Below are 15,210 nucleotides of genomic sequence, written 5' to 3'. Positions count from 1 at the left end.
TGTATTTGAGCTGCTAACTCTACCTCAGGTCCTTCAATGATATTTTAATGATGCAATGATAAGGTAATATGTAATATTTAAAACTACAAAAAGATCATTTTATATTGGCACAGTTACTTGTTTTTATTATTCTCTTAGAGAAACTGGTAACAGGATTTATTCCAGAAAATCAGCAGTGCTTATCATCTCAGCTTCAGATCAATTTTTTTTTTTTTTTGTCTTTTTTGTTGTTGTTGTTGCTATCTCTTGGGCCGCTTCCACGGCATATGGAGGTTCCCAGGCTAGGGGTTGAATCGGAGCTGTAGCCACCGGCCTACGCCAGAGCCACAGCAACGCGGGATCCGAGCCGCATCTGCAACCTACACCACAGCTCACGGCAACGCCGGATCCTTAACCCACTGAGCAAGGGCAGGGACCGAACCCGCAACCTCATGGTTCCTAGTCGGATTCGTTAACCACTGCGCCACGATGGGAACTCCAAGATCAATTTTTTTTAAAAGGACCTGTTATGTACTATGACAAGAGTACAAAAGATGTTGGCATGTTTCTTGTAAATGGGGTTGTTTATAGTTGAAGAAGTTATATGGTGTCACCTATGCCATGTACTGGTACCAAAAAAATGAGCGACGACCAAGGAGAAAGTTGTCTGGATTAGAGTGGCTTGACTTCAAGAATGGGAAGAGAGCTCCAAAACAGTAGAACTCTGAAGGCTGAGAGTCAGTGACAGATTAATTTGAGTTTTTCAGTGCTTAACCATTGGATATGCTAGGAGTAAGGAACTACCTGACTTGACTAAAGTAGAGAGCTCTAGGGATAACTCTAGTGGCCATAGAGAGAGGATATGTTCAGCACAGAACAGAGTCTAAAGGGAGATGAGGCTTGTGGAACATCCATACTTAGAAATAGGAGTAAACTGTAAGAGAACTGCATGGAAATGTCCAGTAGTAATAGATGTAGTTGAACATCGCATTCTGTTCACAAAGGGTAAGGTAATAGTAAATGTTTTCTAGATATCAGGAAGAATAAAAACAGAGGAACACCTTTATGTTTGTCTCCCAAAAGGGAGTTTTGGTAAAGTGATGGAGATAAAAGGTGGGAGATGGCACGTGCAGGAATGGATGCTGAGAAGAGGGTCAATCAGATGATACAGAGTACTGCCACACCATGTATGTCCAAGAATACTACATTGATAATGGATACCATAGAGCAGCTCAGGGAGTCTTCTATTATCTTGCATCATGAAGGAATGATGGCATTGTCCTAGTTATACCTATGTCCTATATATTGACTTTATGCATGACGGAAATGTTATGAGCAAACACTCATTTAACCAAAGTACCACATTTACTGGACAATTTGAATAAAAAAAATTTACTCAAAATTAAAACTCCCCAGTTTGAATCTGACTTGATATGTGATCTAATGTGACATTATGTATTACCAGGGCAAAAACTCAAATATTAATGATATTGCTAAAAGAAAAGCAGTTTCTTTTAGGTTTGGGGAGCTTTGGTAGGAGCTAATATACTTTCCCTTCTTGAGTGATATAAAATATATACTGTATACGTAAATACTCTTTTGTAGAATTGTCATTCTTTGGTAACCACTTTGAGGGGATTTATGGCTCCTAAACTTTTTAGAACCTAAATTTCCATTGGCATCAAGTTAGCTCATTTTGTCTTGCTCTGCCTTGAGCGTGAATGAAGAGAGATGAATGTCATCTTCCTTCAGAATAGTCTTTTGCTTGTTTTAAGACTGAAGTTTTAGTTTTGATAAAGTTTTTATTTTATACCAAAGCTTTTTTAATAGAAACAGGCTCTTGATGTGTTATTTATTTATGACAGAACACACATGCAGGACTTGAAAGATGTCACTAATAATGTACACTATGAGAACTATCGGAGCAGAAAACTGGCAGCTGTGACTTATAATGGAGTTGATAATAACAAGAATAAAGGGCAGCTTACTAAGTAAGTATATATATCCTTTCCTCCAGAAAAGGTACTGTTTATGTTGTTAATAATCTTGGTGTTCATTTTCTACAGATTTCTCTACTCAGTAGAAGATTTGGGATAATGTGGGTTTTTTTTTTATTTTGTTTGTTTGTTTGTTTGTTTTTTGTCTTTTTGCCTTTTCTAGGGCTGTTCCTGTGGCATGTGGAGGTTCCCAGGCTAGGGGTCTAAACCGGAGCTGTAGCCGCTAGCCTACGACAGAGCCACAGCAACGTGAGATCTGGGCCACGTCTGTGACCTACACCACAGCTCACAGCAACGCCAGATCCTTAACCCACTGAGCAAGGCCAGGGATCGAACCCGAAACCTCATGGTTCCTAGTTGGATTTGTTAACCACTGAGCCACGACAGAACTCCAGGATAATGTTTTTTATGTACAACAGCAGAAATTTATATTGTCAAGCTTTATTGTTTATTGGAGGAAGTGTAGTTTTATTACCTTGTTCTTTAAGCGAAAAAGCCATGCATTCTCTTCTGCTCATTTACCATCAAATTAATTTTATATCACATCACATGATAGATTCTCAGTTAGAAACCAAACAGTTCCTTTAACAAGTATATGTGTATTTTTTTAGACAGATTATATAGAAATGAACAGGACCAAACAAAAGGAGTATTTGGATTAATGTAGTCTTGGTTACCTTCTCTGTTCGTATTGTGTATGTCCAGGGAGTAAATTAGCTGGAGTTTGGATTTCTCCTATTGGTTGTTAGAGTGGTGTGACTGCTGAGTGTATAGTTTCATCCAGTCAAGTTAATATCACAAGCTGTGATGGTTTTACGATGATGTGGGGAAAAGAGATGTGTAAGGAGGCTGGTGCATTAGCTGGTGTAGACTTGGTAACTGTGGCTGTGCCCTATTTTTCCTTTATTGGGGTTGTTGAAGATAATAGGCATTATGAAAACCATTTTTAACAAGGTATGTACATTTTTAGCAGGTATTATCTCCCATTAGAGGATAATCCTGAAAAATCTCTGTGATTAAAAATTAAGGAAGGCAAGTTTTCAAAATAGCAATACTGTGTTTTATAGTGGTTGACATTCCTTATAATGGAAAAGGAAAATGTTCCTTTTTTCTTTTTTAGTTATGTTTCCACAGTGGCCCAAAATTCCATACAAAAGCACACAAAGCATTAATAGTCATTGGCAAAGTCACAACCAGTTCTCTTTTAAGACTGATGTTAGACCTGTTTTCTTCCATATTTTCCTGTTTGGAGCATAGCCCCTAATTTCTTTTTTAACTTTGAATTTCTTCTTATGCTGTCAACATGCTTATTTAAGGAAATTTATTGATCAGATTCTAGATTTTCTGGTTTCAGAGACCTCCTGAGAGTGGTCGTTAGAAGATATATTTCTAGGTTCAGTCATTAACAAGAGACTCTGATTCAGTAGATGTGGGATGGGTCTGAAGGTTTGGGTTTTTTGTTTGTTTTTTGTCCTTTCTTTAGGGCCACACCTGTGGCATATGGAGGGTCCCAAGCTAGGGGTCTAATTGGAGCTGTTGCTGCCAGCCTGCACCAGAGCCGCAGCCAGATCCGAGCTGCATCTGCCAGATCTGAGCTGCATCTGCGACCTACACCACAGCTCACGGCAACCCTGGATCCTTAACCCACTGAGCAAGGCCAGGGATCGAACCTGAAACCTCATGGTTCTTAGTTGGATTGATTTCCGCTGCGCCACTTCGGGAATTCCTGAAGGTTTGTATTTTTAATGAGCACCCTAGATGGTTTTGATATAGGTGATTAGTAATGCATACTATGCAAAACACTGACTTCCAGGAACTTACTACTGCTATTTAAAAGTTTTGATTTGCTTTTATTTATGTATTTATTTATTTAACTAGCCTTCTAAAATACAAGATTCTATTTGAAATGAGGTTAAGGTTCAGTGCATGAGAGAAAGGCAATATTTTTTAATCTACTTTTTAGCAAAATTTGTATCAAAACAACTATTATTTAGCACAAAAATATAAGGATCCATCATAATAAATATTGTTCATAAAATTTGAATCCATTCTAAATACATTTTACTAGCGTATGGATTTTTTAACTGTTTAAAACAAAAACGTACACAATTAAAGCCAATGGTAATTTTATAATTAAAAATAATATGTATTAGTACATATTTTTCATTAAGTGGATGTACTTAATGTTCGATTATTTCTTTTAAACATTTGTTCATGTGCTAGAAATAAGGAATTTTTTCCATAATTCAAATATAAGGCTTTTAAAATAGGGCTGTTGGGATATTTTTGCTGTTGGATGCAGGTATAATTCAGGGAAAAATAGTAAAGCTTTTAGTGTTATTAAAAATTCTTCTGCTTATATAGAATTCTAGTGTGGATTACTTGAATTAAACTGTAACCCAGATGAAAACATAGAAAGTAGAATTCAATTGGAAATGTATTTCTTAATGAGAGAAATCATGTCTAAACATTGCCTGTGAAAATAAAAGTTTGTAGTGCTAAACTGCCCCAGGAGTTAGTATATTAATTTATTTTACATTAAGTAAGTAGAAGAATATTTTTGAAGATTGAACCAACTGGGGAATGTCTGTAATTAGAATAGATACATGATTTGTTAAATTAGGTTTTTACTGCTTTGTTGAATGTTACATAGTGAATCTGAAAGCAATCTGAAGTTTTATCCTTTGATTGATTGTATCAGATATTGCCTTGAAAATATTAGCAGTTTATTCCAGTTGAATTTTTGAAAAAAAAAGTCAGTATCAGCAACTTACCATGTTTTTAGCTGATGTAAGGTGCTTTTCTTTATAGCTAAGGACCCATCCATGGATAACTGAAAAGAATGACTAATATTTAAATATGTGAACTAAGCAAATGTGAGTCTAGGCTTCTTATTGGCGTTCTATTTGTTCTGCTCTCATGGGACTCTTCCTCCATGGCAGTGCACTCTTTGATAGTGGTGACAGGGAGAGATTGAGCTTTTAGGAAGCTCAACATGGAAAAGGTAGAATCATCAGAGGGAAGTCACCAGTTCTCCAGCCACCTCCCTCTACTGTATTTCTGAACCCAGGGCATCTCGATATGGACCTACCTACCATGTTTCTAACACCTACCACCACACGATGCCCTTAATGGAAATGTTTAATATTGAGAGATAGACTTTGTAGGTTTATGTTGTAGTGCCTTGATTAATCATTGAAAGAGAGTTCTCTTTCTCACCTGGAGGTTTTCACACTTTGAGGTACAGTGTACCTTAGGTAAGAGATGGGGAATAGGGAGTAGGTCTTTCCTCTGTAATGTGAGAAATGGGCTTTCGGTTAGCTTGGAAATTTCTAGGCACATTGCTTTAGGCAAAACTTTGTATGGAAATTGAGGGTGTGGAAATTGTTCTCTTAATACTGCGCAGGGCCAAGTAATGCTTTTCATATCAAAAGAGACCTCAGGTCGAAGACCACTGAATTATGGTGCTGTAAAAGTGGTCATTTTATCACTTTATTACGTCATATGGTCTCTAAACAGCATCTGCAGGCAATTTGAGAAAGAAATAAAATTGACAGTAAGGTCATTTATTTATCTGATTGATTGCTGATGGACTTAGGTTTTTTCATTGCTCTTATATGTACATGCATATACATAAACATGTGTATACATATATATATTTATGGTTACATTAACTTTTGTCTAGCAGTGTACACTCCACAAAGTACTAAATCACACCTGGTTTTGGAGTGTAAGTTAATTTGTTTTTATTTTTTGGCCACCCCACAGCATATGGAGTGCCAGGGCCAGGGATCAGATTGGAGCCACGGTTGCAACCTACACTGCAGCTGTGGCAACAACAGATCCTCTAACCCACTGTGCAGGGTGGTGATCGAACCTGCGTCTCAGTGCTCCAGAGATGCTGCTGATCCTGTTGTGCCACAGCAGGAACCCCTAAATTAATTTTTTTATGTTAAGTATTGAGTAATAGAATAATTTATCTTATGTCTAAATTATAGAGGCATTTTGGGACAGACTGTATGTAGAGTGTGTTGAACTATGGATTAAAAATAAAAATATTTGGTTTATATGTTTGAAAATGTACCTTTCTGTTACGTTAGTGGTCCTAAAACTTAAAATAAGATTTAGACATCACATTGTATACCTTAAACTTAGACAATATTATATGTCAATTTTATTTTGATAAAGCTGGGGGCAAAACCCAGGATTTAGATTATATGGTTAAAATCTGAAAAATAGCTGAGCTTGTCCAATCAAATACTAATTTGTCTCAAAGCTGGAGTCTGGAAAAGTGAGCACTATTTTTAGCAGCTGTCAGGTATTACTTGCATCTGGCAAAGACAATATCAAGTCATCTTTTTTCTACAGGAGGGGAGTGTATTTTGCCCACCCCTGTCTGGAGCAGGGGAGGGTGGTTAGAAGTAACAGAAAGGGAGGTGAGGTTCTAGATATAAAGAGATTGAACAAGGAGTTGTAAAGGAAAGGAGAGAAGAATTAAGCATACTAAGATTGCAGATCTCTTAAACTGATCCCCAGTAAGGGGAGGGCTGTCTTTTTTTGTTGAACCTACTTCTTCCTCCTTGGTCTTCTTTATTGTTATTCTATTTGTTATGGTGGTCTTCATTAAGTGATTTTTTTTTATGTTAAGTGATTTGTTATGGTGATCTTTGTTATTATTTGTAAAGTGATCTTTGATGTTCCTAAGTCATGTTGACTGAATGAGGTCCATTTCCTAAGAACAAGAAATGGGGGACACAGAAAAGCTTTTGCACCGAGGAGCCCCACAGGGCTGTGCTGGGTTTCAGTCTCACTACCTTGCCCTCATCCTTGATAGGAAAAATAATGCTGTATGGTCAGAAATATCCAGCGTTGTAAGGAGAGAGGTCACCATAATCAGTGTGTCACATCAGGATTAAAGTGACTAGCCTTGAAGTCATGGGTGAAATACAAAGCCTGATTTTGTTTTTGTTTTTAAGTCATGATTTAACCTTTTGACCACTTTATTGAGATAAAATTCACCAATTTAAAAGACACAATTAAGTGGTCTGAGCTTGATTTCATGGAGGCAAAATAAACATATTTTATCAACAAAATCAGAAAAGGTCTTGCCTTCTTTAAGTTGTCCCAGTGTGTTGAATAGTTTTCAGAGCTCCTCAAAGCCACAGAGCCTACTTTTCTTTCCTCCCTGGGGCTGTAGTAGGTAACTGATACTTCGACATTCTCTTGGGTCTAGCCGTAACATAAAGCTCATTTGTAGTATTTTTCAGCATGAAAATTTGGAACAAAATTGTGCAGAGGTTTGAGCCCATGGATTTTAATGTCAGTGGAGTGAACTGCTTTATTTAATTATACTTGTGTCTATTTTCTGGCATTTCAAAAATGTCAAGATGTTTATTTATATCTCCTCTTCACCCATCCTCACCTGTGTGTGTGTGAGAGAGAGAGAGAGATTGTGATCACTGATCATCTTTCAAAGTTAAAACACTGAAGTATTTGAGTTAGATGGATGAATTTTTCAAGAGCGTTGACGTTACATTGAGCGGCCTAGAAATACTGTACTTGCCTAATGAAGAGTGTCTTAGGTTTTGCCTGGTAGTTTTTGCTCAGTTAACAAAACAAGTTTGAATTATTGTTAGTTAACCGTGTCACTAGTTGTCAAAAAGAAAAGATTATAACACTTGGAAAATTGTAGAAGTAATTCTACATATTATTATTAACTTATTATTAACTTCATAAGTGATTACCTTTTTTCACATTAAAATTTTGTTTAAAGTACAAAATTAAGAAATTTTCAGCTAGTTTTCCATTTTAAGAATGTATTTAGGGAATATTTCCTTTCTGTTTTCTTTCTACAATTTATTTTATGTGTTGCCTTTAGATTTGATATGTATTAGGTTTAGAGAAGCATTTCACCAATTTTCATTAATAATTCTTCATTAGAAATTTGGTTGTGCTGTATTTTGTTTGGTTTTGGGTTTTTTTGGCTACACCTACGGCATGTCGAAGTTCCTAGGCCAGCGTTCAAACCTGCAGCACAGCAGTGACCCATGCTGCTGTAGTGACAATGCCAGATCTTTAACCAGCTGTGCCACAAGGGAACTTCATAGAAGGAAGTTCTAGATTATAAGTATTTATAAATTTTAGAAGTATGTGTTTATACATAAAACTTCATGGGAGTTCCCGTCATGGCGCAGTGGTTAACGAATCCGACTAGGAACCATGAGGTTGCGGGTTCGGTCCCTGCCCTTGCTCAGTGGGTTAACGATCCGGCGTTGCCGTGAGCTGTGGTGTAGGTTGCAGACGCGGCTCGGATCCCACGTTGCTGTGGCTCTGGCATAGGCCAGTGGCTACAGCTCCGATTCGACCCCTAGCCTGGGAACCTCCATATGCCGCAGGAGGGGCCCAAAGAAACAGCAAAAAGACCAAAAAACAAACAAACAAACAAACAAATCTGTGTTCTGTGTCATTTAAAGTGGTGGCGGAGTAATTAAAAATTATTTTTAAACTATGGAAAAACAGAAAGCAAAAAAACACAGTAATGGCATAAATATCTCATTTATTTTCATCACTGTTTAGAGTTTTGCATTAAACTTTTCATTTTTAGATGTTTAATGACTATCTTTAATGTTCATAACAGGAGCCCTCTTGCACAAATGGAAGAAGAAAGAAGGGAGCATGTAGCTAAGATGAAGAAAATGGAGATGGAGATGGAGCAGGTATTTGAGATGAAGGTCAAAGAAAAAGTTCAAAAACTGAAGGACTCTGAAGCTGAGGTAATCAACCTAATATTTCTTACAAACACAATATTCCTTTTTAAAATAGTATCTTTAATAAAATTCATAGATAATAAAACCTTTATATAGATTTTTTCAGATTTAATATAATGCACTCATGTAATAAAATGGAGAAATAAAAGCAAGCACTATGTGTATGGTAAAAGAATATGTATTTTAATATGTGTTTGGATACAGCTAAGTAGAAAGAATACTAACGGTCAATTATTCGCTATAATAAGCAAGTTATAAGAAATGAAATTATAATCTATTCCATATAGTCAGTATAAGAAAAATAAAGATCAGAATTTTGGGTGGATATAAGAATAAAAACTAGTGTTAGGATAATAATTGGTCAGGCTTCTTTGCATACGAATGAAGAAGAAAATAAAAAAACCTTAGTTGAACTAAGGACATGCTAGGGTAAATTACAAAGAGGAAAAAATGAAGGAATGTGATTTTTGTAAATGAATTGGGCCTTAATCGTAATATGTGTGAAAGTAATTTCCACTGTTAACAAAAATCAGAGTAGTAACAAACATATACTACCTTGGAATCCCTCTAGATGTTGAGGCATATATTTAGTTTCTATTAATCAAAAAGATTGCGAAGACATATCCTTTAATAAGTGACAAGAAATAAAAGATGGAGAAGAAAACTCATTAACACAAGAATCTATAGAGTAAGTAGTTGGCTTGACTGAGAACAGTAGAAGAAACCAATAGGTAAACACAAAATAAATCAACAGTTTCAGTACGAAGTTTTCTCAGCATAGACTTGTTGTGCATTACTTTTAATGGCGAAATTCAGTGAGATCTGTGTTTATAAGTGGCCCCACTGATATAATAATATTTTTATATTTAAATATATTAAAAGGAGATTGAGATCTGTTCTGTTATATCCGTGTAGTTGGTCTCATCGCTTTTGTAATTACTGCATAAAATACATAAGCCTTCTTTGACTGAATACACAACCAAAAGCAATCTGTCGAGTAGACAGATTGCATGGAGTGAGTATTTAATAATTTTGAGGAAATGTTTTTATTCCATGTTAGAATTCTCTTGAATTACTGGGCTTTTCATGTAATATCTTATTAAAAAACCTTTCACTGTTATTTTATTTATCATATGCATAATTCATTGGGGATATAGAATAACTCCTCCTATTTTAAGACTGCCAAGCATCTAAGCACTAGCATCCCCAGCACCTGTTATTAAGATGACATTTTGGAGATCTATTTTAGTCTTTTTAATTTAGTTTAATTTGTTGTTAATCTGCCCATTTGAGTCTCTACCACTTCACTAATTAATAAATAATCTGGAAAATTCCTATCAGAAGGCAAAAAAAAAAAAAACCAGGTATAATCAAGTGTCTGCATTATTTCTACACTTAGATTTTGATGAATATCTAAAAATAGTAAAATTTACATTTGATATAGACATATTTTAGGGCCTGATTTTGAGAGTAAATGTTATAAACAATTGTAAAACTGTAGTCAGAGAATACTTTAAGAGTTTTTATGGTACTGGGAATGGTGAAAACAGAGTTTTGAGAAACTTAACTACTCTTTGAACGATAGTATCTTTATTAGCATTGAAAGGACCTGTAAAGAGAATTGGGCCAGGTTTCCCCTAATACTTGTAAGCCTAATACTGTGAGTTTATAAATATATAGGTAAAGAAACCTATTTAACCCCGTTTAGTACTATTTTTTCTCAAGTTTATTTATGCTAGAAATACTTGTTTGGGGCATAGTTGCTTACATCCAGCAGCATGGCACATTAGGCACAGTACTAAGCATCTTGCATGGATTATGTCATTTAATCCATACCATAGCCCTACAAGGAAGATATCATTGTCCGTTTCCCATTTTTACATGAGAGGAATGATAGATTAACTTGGTCAGTGCTACATAGCTGTAAGCCATTATTTGAACCCACTTAACTTTGCTCTTAATCACTAGACAAGTCCACAATCCTGTATCCACAATTTAAATCTTAAAAGGCTCTGAAAACTGCAAAATCAGACCTAGAACTCATAGTTTATCCCACTTGGTGAGAATATATATATTCATATAATAAAATAGTAATGTGTTTGATTATAGGAGCTACCTAGGTAGCCCAGGAGTTGTTTTGTAAATATAGTGTGTAGACCTTTCTAAGTAGCATTGGCTTTCTAAAATCTGAAAAATTCCCCACTATAAAACACTTCTAGGAATTTTAGAAAGAGATTGTGACCTATACTTTTCACCTGAATGCAGTTAACACAGAAGATACATATAAGTGACATAAATGTACAGGCAAAGAATGATGTACAGGTAAACACTTGAGAACCTACTGTCCAGCTTAAAAGAGCATCATCAGTTCATCCTTTGTGTCTCCCTTTTGTATCCCTATCTCTTCTTCTCAGAGGTAACTGTTCTTGTTTGGTATCATCAGGAAGATAGTACCTCAAACTTGACTCATCTTTGCTTAACTGTATCTTAGGTGGTCTTGTTTTGTAGAAATTGCATGAAATACTTGAAATAGGAAGGAATATGAAGTCGTTTTTTGGTGGGTTTACAAGGTAATTAAGAAAACAAGTTGAATGCAAAATTATAATACAAACTCAAGATGTCAACTTACTGATGTAATACAGTCTTCACCAGAACATAGTTCCTGGACATTTGAAGGTTTTCAGTAGTTCTTAGTATTCTGGTGGAGTTAAATTGAGTCTATTTTTGTTGTGGTTGTTATGATAGTTTTCCTCAAATGGATTGAATAGTAGTACCTCAGTGGAATTATTTAGTGAACCAGCAGATAAGCTCTTTGTGCAGTTACTTTGTGTGTGTTTTCCACCTCTCAGTAGCATTTTTTACAGCATTAATTCTCAGGAGGAACCACTGGCTTTAGAATCAATCACTGGGGCTCATTCAAAATGCAAATTTATAGACTTAACAAAAACCCAGAGATTCTGATTCAGTATGTCTGGGTAAGGTCCAGAAATCTGTATTTTTAACAAGCATTCAGGTGATTTGTATGAAGACTGATATTTGAGGATCACTGCTTTGTAAGAATCAGGGAACCTTATGGTGATCTTATAACTTCTAGGTCCTTATCTATTTGCTTTCTTTCTACTTGTCTCAGCTTTCTGAACTTGGAATTAGGAGACAGGTTCAAATCCTGGTTCGGCCACTTTCCGGCTAATGACCTTGGGCAAACTTGGGCAAATGACTTAAACTCTGCAACTGTTTGCTCATCTGTAATAGTGGGAGCAGTGGTGTCTTCCCTGCCCAGCTTCCTACATGTTTGTGGGTAAGGAAAAATGAGGTAATACAGGGATGCCTACTCTATAGAGCTACATGACTCCAGCTTACTGCAGTCTTTTGTTTTCCTGTTTTCCAAGATCATTCTCTTTGGTCATTCATGTAGGAAGAGGAATCTTAGACACTGCTTTACGGGTGGTACTCTGAAGTTGTAAGAGCTCAGTGCTCATATTGTTAACATTAGGATGCCTGGATGAAAGGTACTCCTGCTCCTGATTGCTCAGTTTTATTTTATATATTGTGTTCTGAATTAGCTCCAGCGACGCCATGAGCAAATGAAAAAGAATTTGGAAGCACAGCACAAAGAGTTAGAGGAAAAACGTCGTCAGTTTGAAGATGAGAAAGCAAACTGGGAAGCCCAACAACGCATTTTAGAACAACAGAACTCTTCAAGGTAACTTATATCATATTCCCAAGAAATGTGTGTATTAATGTTTTAAATAATTATGTTCTTACTTACTTTAAAACCATTAAAATAACATTTGAGAAGCCATCACCCATTATGATACATCTGAAGCACAAATTATTTTCATGGATGGGTATTTTATGTAGATGGATGCAGTCTGTTATAATCATTTTTTTTTTTTTTTACTGTAAATACTTTCTGTGGCATTCCTGTAGTGGCTCAGCAGTTAATGAACTGCTCATAGGTAGTATCCATGAGGACGTGGGTTTAATCCCTGGCCTCACTCAGTGGGTTAAAGATCCGGCATTGCCGTGAGCTGTGGTGTAGTTTGCAGATGCCGCTTGGATCTCACGTTGCTGTGGCCCTGGTGTAGGCTGGTGGCTACAGCTCTGATTTGACCCCTAGGCTGGGAACCTACATGTGCTGTGAGTGCAGGCCTAAAAAGACAAAAGTAAATACAACTTTCTGTGACTTACCAGTCTTCATAATTATAATTCAGTAGCTTCATAATGTTCTCTTCAGTTGACTCACCATAATCAATAGCTTATTACCTCTCCATACCAATTGTTGGACATAACGGTTGTATTCAGTTTTTGGCAAGCATAAGGAACATTGCTAAAAAGATTTTTCTCACTGTCCTTTTCTATTAATTTTTTCCCCAAGGAAGAGAAAAATGTATTTGTAAAAGCAAAGCATTTCAGAATGCAAATGGCAGTATGAGAAAAGGATATTGTTGTTGATATCAGTTGATCTCTTTTGATTTGCTCTAATTTCATTTAGGAAAAAATTGTTCTTATATTTTGTGTTTTTGTAATTTTTTACTCTTTGTCCTGGAATTTTGTCAAATACTGCTTTCCAAGAAAATAATGTTATAGACTAGCATTGTCCTTATTGTTCATTTCTAAATCTCCTTCTTCTTAAAATAAAAAAAGTAGTATTTAAAAATCCAACACAGTTGTAGTTGGATCAGCTATTGCTACCGTATGTTGTCTATGTTTATAAAGTGGTCACTCATTTTGGTTATTTTCCTTTAATCATTTAGAACCTTGGAAAAGAACAAGAAGAAAGGGAAGATCTTTTAAACCCTCTATTGACCACCAGTTATGTATTAGTTGCCAATATGCCAGCTTGGACATCAGTGTTTGTTGGATCTGTTTGACCAATTTGCACCGGTTTTATCCTTAATGATGGATTTAACAGCATGACAAAAATTATTATTTTTTTGTTCTTAATGGAGATTAAGATGCCTTGAATTGTCTAAGGTGTTGTGTACTTAGAAACTAACAGCTCTAAGTACCTTTCCTACATCTTTTTTTTTTTTTTTTTTATTAAACAGATGTCTTCAATTTAATGCAAGAAAACATTTTACTGTTGTACAATCATGTTCTGGTGGTTAGATTGTTTACAGGATATTCCAAAATAAAAGGACTCTGGAAGGTTTTCATTGAGGATAAATTGCCATAATATGATGCAAACTATGCTTCTTTATGATAATTATAATACAAAGGTTCAATTCAGTGCAGCGTATACAATAATGTAATTTAGTCTAACACAGTTGACCCTATTTTTTGACACTTCCATTGTTTAAAAATACACATGGAAAAAAAAAACCTATATGCTTACAATACACCTAGAGCTTTTTTATAACAACCTTTTTTTGTTTGTTTGTTTTGAATTCTTTAAATATATATTATTCTCATTTAGTGCCCTCTTTAGCCAGAATCTCATTACTGCTTCATTTTTGTAATAACATTTAATTTAGGTATTTTCCATATATTGGCCCTGCTAAAATAGAATATAGCATCTTTCATATGGTAGGAACCAACAAGGAAACTTTCCTTTAATTCCCTTTTTACACTTTATGGTAAGTAGCAGGGGGAAAAAAATGCATTTATAGATCATTTCTAGGCAAAATTGTGAAGCTAACGACCAACCTATTTCTACCTATGTGCAGTCTCTTTATTTTACTAGAAATGGGAATCATGGCCTCTTGAAAAGGAAAAAAAGTCACCATTCTGCATTTAGCTGTATTCATATATTGCATTTCTGTATTTTTTGTTTGTATTGTAAAAAATTCACATAATAAACAATGTTGTGATGTAATAGAGTGTGGGGTCTTAAATATTCTGCAGTTCATATATGAAGTCTAGAATATGCTTGGGAAGCTTTTCAACTTGAGTTTGCCTCTTCCATGATTGTAACTCTTTATCTTTTCTCTTATAGGTTTGTTTCATTTAGAATGCATATGTGCTGATTTCCCAATTTATAGAATATAGTATCTCTCTATTCATTACTATTTCCTATTAACACATTCTCTGAGAACAAATTTCAACTCCCTAGGTGAACTCTCAAGAAGGCCTTGGACTGAAATTTTTTTAACTGGAAAGAGGGTAGTGTAATTTCTTTTCACTAAGGTCAAATGATAAAGATTTTAACATAATGCTTTATGGTATTTTAAGTATAATTAATGATACCCAGTTTATACCTTAAAAAGTTTCATCAAATCTGTTACTTTTCAAAGTTAATGATCTGAGCAGAAGGAAGTTATTGATAATTCTTCCTTTTTTTTTTCTTTTTTGGTTGCTCCCGTGGCATATGGAAGTTCCTAGGTCAGGAATGGCCAGGCTGGAGCTGCAGCCTATGCCACTGCCTTGGGCTAGAGATCAAACCGGAAAATCCGCAGAGACAAGCCGGATCATCAACCCACTGCGCCACAATATCAGAGGCTGAAGGATTTAAATAAATCAGTGCG

At 35.6% G+C, this 15,210-nt stretch overlaps 1 protein-coding gene across 8 annotated transcripts in view; it reads left to right on the top strand.

Moving 5' to 3' along the window:
- The window catches only part of SEPTIN7 (septin 7), a 202,048-nt gene extending 187,487 nt beyond the window's left edge, over positions 1 to 14,561 (top strand). For all 8 annotated transcript variants that reach the window (XM_085005834.1, XM_085005831.1, XM_085005833.1 and 5 more), the window contains 4 exons: positions 1,845 to 1,970; positions 8,614 to 8,749; positions 12,307 to 12,446; positions 13,501 to 14,561. In XM_085005834.1, the coding sequence (XP_084861960.1) occupies positions 1,845 to 1,970; positions 8,614 to 8,749; positions 12,307 to 12,446; positions 13,501 to 13,540 (442 nt within the window). In that variant the 3' untranslated portion in view covers positions 13,541 to 14,561. The remainder of the gene's footprint in view (positions 1 to 1,844; positions 1,971 to 8,613; positions 8,750 to 12,306; positions 12,447 to 13,500) is intronic.
- The last annotated feature ends 649 nt before the right edge of the window (positions 14,562 to 15,210 follow it).

Source organism: Sus scrofa, chromosome 18 (genome assembly GCF_054392235.1).
Source record: "Sus scrofa isolate SSC_HxYL_T2T_F1_AM1 chromosome 18, Sscrofa_HxYL_maternal_Yorkshire_Landrace_v2.0, whole genome shotgun sequence".
NCBI classification, from domain to species: Eukaryota; Metazoa; Chordata; class Mammalia; order Artiodactyla; family Suidae; genus Sus; species Sus scrofa.
Note: the sequence above shows the minus strand (reverse complement) of the source record. Positions and strands in the feature narration are given on the sequence as shown.